This window comes from Lipotes vexillifer, unplaced genomic scaffold, assembly GCF_000442215.2.
Source record: "Lipotes vexillifer unplaced genomic scaffold, Lipotes_vexillifer_v1.1 scaffold477, whole genome shotgun sequence".
Classification (NCBI taxonomy): Eukaryota; Metazoa; Chordata; class Mammalia; order Artiodactyla; family Lipotidae; genus Lipotes; species Lipotes vexillifer.
In genome coordinates, this window is record NW_006770652.1 from 1514134 (window position 1) to 1523034 (window position 8901).

General features: G+C 39.6%; 1 protein-coding gene across 1 annotated transcript in view; it reads left to right on the top strand.

Annotated features, from left to right (window-relative positions):
* The first annotated feature begins 739 nt into the window (after positions 1-739).
* The window catches only part of IRAG2 (inositol 1,4,5-triphosphate receptor associated 2), a 37331-nt gene continuing 29169 nt past the window's right edge, over positions 740-8901 (top strand). Inside the window, exons 1-2 of the mRNA XM_007446273.1 lie at positions 740-843; positions 1643-1724. Of these exons, the coding sequence (XP_007446335.1) occupies positions 1701-1724 (24 nt within the window). The 5' untranslated portion in view covers positions 740-843; positions 1643-1700. The remainder of the gene's footprint in view (positions 844-1642; positions 1725-8901) is intronic.

Below are 8901 nucleotides of genomic sequence, written 5' to 3' on the forward strand. Positions count from 1 at the left end.
GGCAGCAGATTGTTATTGACCCCTCTAGTTGCTTACTAGGTAAGGGTTTCTGTTTCTCCTCCTTCACCCCTACCCCCTGCTTAAAAAAACAAATGACATTTCTACCCCTCATAACTAGGCATCAAAATTTAGGGGGTGGGGAGTTGTAGTGTTAAAATGTTAATTGAATAGATAAAGAAGATGGGGTACATATATACAGTGGAATATTACTCAGCCATAAAAAGGAACAAAATTGGGTCATTTGTTGAGACGTGGATGGATCTAGAGACTGTCATACAGAGTGAAGTAAATCAGAAAGAGAAAAACAAATATCGTATGTTAACGCATATATGTGGAACCTAGAAAAATGGTACAGGTGAACGGGTTTGCAGGGCAGAAATTGAGACACAGATGTAGAGAACAAATGTATGGACACCAAGCGGGGAAAGCGGTGGGGGATAGTGGTGGTGTGATGAATTGGGCGATTGCGATTGACATGTGTACACTGATGTGTATAAAATGGATGACTAATAAGAACCTGCTGTATAAAAAAATAAATGAAATAAAATTCAAAAATTCAAAAAAAAATGTTAATTGATTTGAACTGACTTTTGTTTTTTCAGAAATGGTCTAATCTCCCAAGAGGAAAAGAAATAGTATATATATATAATTTGAACCATTAACTTCTGTATTTATTCTTTTCTGTTCTACTGCAGATGCCTTGTATCTGGATAGTCTTACAGCAATTCCAAGACTAGAATTGACACCTTTCTCATGTGTAGCCAACCGAATCCATGCTTCATATGAAAGGCCCAAATATGGAGAAGTAAAGGATGGTGCTTTGAATGTGACTGGAAGGCACAAGTAAGTTAAAAGGGCCTACTATTCATGGGTGGCCTATTCCTATTGCCTAAACTTTTAATCAGTAAAAGTTTCATATCTTGACATCATGACATCTTTATTGTGGAATTTTTATTGTGTAACTTCTCTAACTTTCTGAAAATTGACCATTTTAAAACAAAGATACCTTTATAGTTTTCTCTATAGCTCTTTTGGATTTCATGATATCCATTCTAAAGTGTAAAAGACAAACTAGGCTACTTAAAATGTTTCCCAGTTTTTAGGAATATACTGTGTACTGCTAGGTTAACTCATTCAGCTAGGTTTTTTTTTTTATTATTTTTTTAAATTTTTATTTTTTTCAGCTAGGTTTTGATCATCTTTCTATTCCTTCACACTCCAGGTGAACAAGTCTTTGGGACACTATCCCTGTGCTCGCACATACCCTCTCCCAAAGCTCATCTGAGCTCACTCACCTTTCTAAGTACACAGACATTTCTTCCTTAGGAAAAGTTCAGAAATGTCAGTGGAGTTTGTGAGCACTGTTCACCCCAGTGAAATTTCCTTTCTGTGTCGAGGGTCAGGAAGCAAGACGCTGGATTGCAAATACTTCATTTCCATCTGGGACTAGATTCTCTATGGTTATAACCTCTCTCTCTGATGGAGCTTAGAGCTCTCTTTCATCACGTCTCAGTTAAGACATGAACTTAATTAGAAATTCGGTAAAATTGGGGCAGGGAAGGGGAACTATGTGATAGATTGGTATCTGCTGAAATTTGCAGTTTTTCCACCTGTATTAAGGAACTTTACTGTCTATTATTAGGTGTCCAGGCCCCACAGGTGGTCCCCACCCAGGAACAGATCTTTCAGGTTGCATCAGGATGAATAATGACCTAAGTATGGAAGTGAGTATTGGACTATATTTCAACTTCATTTTTAGCACTACCATATCCTGACCCTCTTCTGTGGTGCTGTTTTGTTTTGTTTTGTTTTGAAGTATTATAGAGACTCTTATGGCAAGTACAAGTCTTATACCACAGAATTCAGATGCATGAGAAATGTCAACCTTTTTTTTTTTTTTTTTTTTTTTTTTGTTTTGTGGTACGCGGGCCTCTCACTGTTGTGGCCTCTCCCGTTGTGGAGCACAGGCTCCGGACGTGCAGGCTCAGCGGCCATGGCTCACGGGCCCAGCCGCTCCGTGGCATGTGGGATCTTCCCGAACCGGGGCACGAACCCGTGTCCCCTGCATCGGCAGGCAGACTCTCAACCACTGCGCCACCAGGGAAGCCCGAGAAATGTCAACCTTTGATGGCATCTGGGGGGGATTTCTACCCCTTCTATAGTATAAACTCAAGGATATATAACCAAATGGAGATTTTGATGAAGTGTGCTGAACTTTTTGTTTGAAAGGCAGGCTGGTTTGGGACTTAAATTCACTATTGGCTATCAGGAGTCTCAGGTCTCATTGACTCTCTAAGAATCGAGGTCAAGGCTAGATAATCTTTGAGGTGCGGGTACTTTGCTGTACAGAGTAGGGCAATGCCCAGGGAGTACCCATTGCTGCAGTTAGGTGCTAATAGTACTTCTCTACCCAAGAAGAGAATACTAAGTAGCTGATGGCACTTAGGCAAACACCCCAGGTCGTGGAGATGTGCCTGGAGCACTTTCCTTTGTCAGCAGTCTGAGCCTGAGGGAACATGATCTTCTCAATCAAATGGAGCAGACCATTCTGTTCCAGAATCTGGAAATCCATCACTCTTCCTTTTTGTAAAAAAGGTTTATTGGGCTTCCCTGGTGGCACAGTGGTTGAGAATCCGCCTGCCGATGCAGGGGACACGGGTTCGTGCCCTGGTCCGGGAAGATCCCACATGCCGCGGAGCGGCTGGGCCCGTGAGCCATGGCCGCTGAGCCTGCGCGTCCGGAGCCTGTGCTCCGCAACGGGAGAGGCCACAACAGTGAGAGGCCCGCGTACCGCAAAAAGTAAATAAATAAATAAAATAAAAAATAAAAATAAAAAAGGTTTATTGTGATATAATTCTCCTACCAAACAGTTCATCAGTTTAAATTGTTCAATTAAATGTTTTTAAAAATATTCAGAGTTGTGCAGCCATCACCACAATCAACCTTAGGACATTTTGATCCCCTTAGAAAGAAACCTCACACCTATTAGCAGTCTATCCCTATCCGCCACCCCACTCCACCCTAGGCAGCCACTAATCTGCTTTCTGCCTCCGTAGACTGGTCTATTCTGGATATCTCATGGAATAATGGAATAATACAATACGGACCTCTTGTGACTGGCCTCTTTTCTTAATATAATGTTTTCAAGGTTCATCCATGTTGTAGCATGTTATCAGTGCTTCATTCCTCTTTATGACTGGATAATATTCCAGTGTATGAATATACCACCTTTTGTTTATCCATTCACCACCGATAAGCACTTGGGTTGTTTCTACTTTTTGGCTACCATGAATAATGCCACTAAGAACATTAGTGTAAAACATTTTGTGTAAACATATGTTTTCAGTTCTTTGGGGTATATATTTAGGAGTAGAATTATTGCATCGTATGGTCACTCTATGTTTAACACTTTGAGGAACTGCAAAACAGATTTTCAAAGCAGCTACACCATTTTACATTCCCACCAGTAATGTATGAGGATTTCATTTTTTCTACATCCTTGTCAACAGTTGTCTATCTTTTTCTTAATTAAATTAAATTTGATTTTTTAATTTCTATTTTATATTGGAGCATAGTTGATTAACAATGTTGTGTTAGTTTCAGGTGTACAGCAAAGTGATTCAGTTGTATTATACATGTATCTATTATTTTTTGTCTATCTTTTTGATTATAGGCATCTTAGTGGATGTAAAGTGGTATCTTGTGGTTTTGATATGTATTTCCTTAATGACAAATGATATTGAGCATTTTTCATGTACTCGTTGGCCATATGTATATCTTCTTTAGAGATATGTCTACCCAGATCTTTTGTCCATTTTAAAAAATAAGTTTTTTTTAAAAATTCATTTATATGACCTGTTCTTATTCTTTTAAGTGTATGTATCTCACATTTTTCCATTCCTTAGTACCCCATCCTACTGAATAGCTAAGAAAAGGAAAGAAAAAGGAAATGAATCTATTTTGCTATTCCTTAGCAGTTCTTGTAAAGTTTTAATAAAGGAAGTTGAACTTGGAAGCTTACCGGATGTTTGGTTGTTAGTAATTTCCCTTTTATCCGGTACTGATTTCACCAAGAAAGGGGAAGGAACCAACATCAGTTGTGTACCAGGTACTTTGTAGGAAAACATTTCCACGTGTCATGTTATTAATTCTCTCTACAGCTTTGAATGGTAAGTATTCTCTGCTTCTATAGATGAGGCAACTGAAGTTCAGAGAGGTTAAATAACTTAACCAGGATCACTCAACTAGTAAGTAGCAAACCTGGGATTCAAATTCAAGTTTGTATAGATTCAAAGATTAATCCCTTCTTACAACTCCTCTGAGAACACTGAATTTAGACGTTTCAATCATAATAACTACTCCTAGTTACCTTGAAAGTAGTTTTTTGGCTAAGAAATAAATTTGCTTCCTTTTGTATCTAAAAGGAGCTCCTAATCCACTCTCATTAGGATATGTGACCGAATTGTTTTGTCTCGACACCCATGAAGAAATAGGAGCGAACAGAGATCACAAGACAAACTCCTGTTAGATGCTGCTATGGAAATGTATAGATTCCCTGCAGGTTTTCTTGCTGCCTTCGTGCCATTTCTTCCATAGGCCCCAGGAACTAATCTGTCAGCTGCACTCTATGGCTGTTCCCACCAATGTCCACCATTTCCTTTTCCTCTGCTCCGCTGAGGAATCCGGGCAGCCTGTTGTCTCCCTCATGTCTGTCCCTTGAGTAAATCCCCACCTTCTACCCCTTCATGCCCCCCCACCCCTCTCTTAAACAAATAGAACTCTCTCCTTAGATAATGCTTACCTATGCATTCTCATTCATAAGAATTAGGATGAAACATGAAATTAAAATTACAAAGCATATAATCTGTGTTTGTCCCAGCGACCCATAAATCGTTGTGTTTTCCTAACTCTTTGGCTTCAAACTCTTGGAATTTCATCACTCTTGAGGGCCTTCAAAACAAACAACTTGCCCTGGTATTCAAGCTCTAATCTGGTTGCAACCTAACTTTCCATCCTTTCCCCATCCATGCCTTGTAGTTGTCCCTAAATGTCAGCCAAACCAGGTGGTCTGTATCGTTGGAATATGTGACACAAAGCTGTTTATGCTGTTTTCTCTGCCCAGAACACTTCCACTTCTCCACTTGTCAAATTCTATTTGACTATCAAGACCCATTCCAAAAACCAAGTGTTCCATAAAACCTTTTGTGGTAGCGAGAAATGTTTACCGTCAAGCATCTCTAGTCCTTCTTGAGATGGAAATCGTAATGGATTAGAAGTCGAGAGGTGAGGGTTTTCCCTGGTTCGACCTCTCTGCTACTATGGAAAAGTCTTGTCATTCAGGCCTCATTTTCCTCATTTCTCAACCGTAGCACTCAGGAAAAAATAAGTTCACTCTTTTCTTTTAGACCCCAGTTACTCTGTGCTCCTCTCGTCTATATTTTGGTTACATTGTAGTTCTTTGTTTTCTTAACATGTTCCTGTATCAGATTATAAACTTGGTGTAGAGTGCCTTTGGCCATTAACCAATGTGCATCTAGCAACCTGAATAGATTTGGTATACAGTAGCTGCTCTATTAATATTTGTTGAATGCCTATTTACGTATTTATTTTTGTACTCCCTACAGGGTCCATTTAAAACATTGAGTGAGCACCCAGTGAACTTGTTGGATTGACAGTCTCGCCCTCTTGCTTTCTGACTGGTGTTCCTGAGAACCTTAGATTTATTTTTTTTATTCCTCTCCCATATTCACAGAGGAAGCTATATTCTAGCATCTTTTTCAGAAAGCACAATAGCAGATAAGAGTGAACATCAGTATTCATAAGGGGATCTTTGGGTGACCAAAGGACTCTAGCAAGACTAATACCTCAAAAAGAATGTGTCTTAGTAAAATAATTTGGGGTCCAGTTTGGCACATTCCTGGGAAGAACAGAGCTACTTTACTGACCCAGTGAAATCTATTTATTTGGGATATTTTAGCGTAAAGAGGAAAAAAGGAAATAAATTATTTCCAGTCCTCGTCTTTTAGAGACTCAGACTAAAATATTTATGAAAGAAATGTCTATGGTATCTGGGATATGCTTCAAAACAATGCTAAGGTAGGTTTAGTGGGTGACGGTATAGATGAAAGGAGATGGGCCATAGGTTGGTAATCGTTGAATCTGCAGAATGGGTACACAAAGGGTAATTATTCTATCCTGTCTACTTTTGTATTTATTTGAAATATTTCCCAGTCATTACCTAGAATTTTTAGCCACATAGTATAGGCTTTGGAATTAAGCAGTTGTGGGTTTAAGCTGACTCTGTTACTTATTAGCTGTGTGAACTCGGACAAGTGGCCTAACCTCTTTCAGTTTGTGTGTGTTCCCTTGTGAAACAGAGATATTACTTTGCAGAGTTCTTTTCAGTATTCAAATACACACATACACATATACATATATTATGCACATATATACCTATATATATCTGCAACAGCTAAATTCTGGCCTCACCAGTCCATGGAAACAAACCAAGTAGGGCATATTTAGAGGAGAGACAAATCTCAGTGCTCTGTCTCCCCACTTGCTGATGAATAGGAAGGCCTTTTTGATTCATGGGGTCCCTTCTCAGCATTTCCAAGAATCTCTATACTGGTGCCTACCAGTATATCCCAATGTCCTTCTGATCTCACCACCTTGTGGGTCCCAGGGAAGGACACTTAACCTCCTGAGAGATCGTTGGAGAAGGTAGTTGGTTTCACCACTCACATCTCTGGAGTCCTTTCTGTTTGTTGTCCACACTGTCCACAGTCCCTGCCTGCTCCACGGTCGACCTCCTTGGAATGCTGTGTCTGGACCTTTGGTGATCTCCTCTTCCTGGTCGGTAGGGAGATGACTCTCACTTCTTGTTTCAGCACCTTCAGAGCTGGGTACTACTGTGGTGTTGGGTGGACTCCTTGTGATGCAGTTAAAATTATCCTCTACTTTTCAAGGCAAATAGATAATCCAGCAGGGCTGGCTAGTAGCACAGTCTCCCACTGAATCAAGGATTGCTGCTCCCTTCTATAGCTAGACCCAGCTGTTCATTTGGCCCAACTTTCTCAGTTCTTCCTCACTCTTGGCAATTTCTCTCTGGGGCTCAGTTGTCTCTCCTTATAATCTTTCTTTCCTTATTCACTGCTCCCACCATTGAGTCTGAAGAGCAACCAAAGGATTTCTGGGACTTTGCAAAACTGGACTTGTGATTAGGTACCTTTGTTTGTCCCCAAACACTCCAAGAATTAAGAAGCTTCATGAAAATTACATGACAATGAAACTCATTCTCCCCTCTACCTACTCCAACCTCAGATTTGACCCCAACAAGACACTTTATAACATATATAAAGTACCTGGTTCATAGTAAACACTCAGAAAATAGCAACTGTAACTATCACCCAGAATCAGAATTATCAGCCGTGTGAAGCTCAGAGGACACAGGTCAGAGGATAGGAAGATGAATTTCTGTTTTCTCTTTGGCTGTTGAAAAAAATCACATACACTAAATATTAAGTGCTTTGCCATCCCTTTGAGGTCTCCTTCATGTCATTACATGTTTTTGCCTAAGATATACTATCACTAGGAGGAGGTGATTTATGAGGCAAAGGACAGAATCAGTTTTAAAGTATCTCAGATTTTCTGGCCATTGTATGTCCTGTTCTCTCAAGCTGTGCGTGGGTGCAGCTTTAATAAACTTGGAGAATAAATAACATTGCCAGTTGCAAAACTGGGACATGTAGAAGTTGGTGGGTGTGTCCTGTGGATCTGAAGGTGTGGTGTCCTTTTAGTTAGAAATTGCAAAAAAAAAAAAAAAAAAAAAAAAAACTTGTGAAGGAATTTCGTTTTATTTAGGTTATAACAGTTGTAATCTTTTGATGTTTAATTTTACATTCTTTTCTTTTTAGAATATTGAAACCAACTTCAAGTCAAGGGCATTTTTTTTTTTTTAAGTTAGAATAAAATAAGTCTATATAGACTCGTTTTGTTCGGTTTTTCTTCTTTTCTCAGAAAATCATATTAGTTTATTTGAGTAACGTCAATTGTCTAAAATGGATCTAAAAGTAAAAATTACATCGGTAGCATGAATGTTTATTAGTGGAAGCGTTTCTGATCATAAAAATCTATGGATGAAATAGCACTTCATCTAGAAGAGTAACCCTGGCAGATTATCTAGGCCTGTTAATTGCCCTTACTAATATCTTAGAAGTTATTTCTTATTGTTCTTCATATTTTCTATCTAAATATTAAAATAATACTGCTGTGTGTGTGTGTGTGTGTGTGTGTGTGTGTGTGTGAGAGAGAGAGAGAGAGAGAGAGAATATGTGTGTGTGCATCCTGCATTTGCTGATCTAGCCCGTGGGAGAATGTCTCCCTTTGTTCCATGAGTACCTTAGCTACCCCACCCTACGTTAGACTTTTACTCTCAAAAGCAAATGGGCTGGACCACGGATTTTCATGTAAATGTTATGCAGGTTGATATTTGAATGGCTCGAACAGGAAGAACATGCTTCCTGCTCTGTGCTGTCGGCATGTGTTAGACTCATTGACTTGAGCCAATCTTGTACATGTAGGTAAGTCTGTCTTCTGAAATTTCTTTTTCTTTTTAGTCAGTTTCTTGATTTTCCTTGGTTTTAAAATATATCCAGTAAATTATCTTTTTTATCATCTGCCCAGATCCTACAGTTGTTGTGTGTGTTAGGTTCTCCCGTGGGTTTAAATAGGGGTGCCTTTTTTTTTTTTTTTTTTTTTTTTTTTTTTTATTTCGGTATGCGGGCCTCTCACTGCTGCGGCCTCTCCCGCTGCAGAACACAGGCTCCGGACGCGCAGGCTCAGCGGCCATGGTTCACAGGCCCAGCCGCTCCGTGGCACGTGGGATCCTCCTGGACCGGG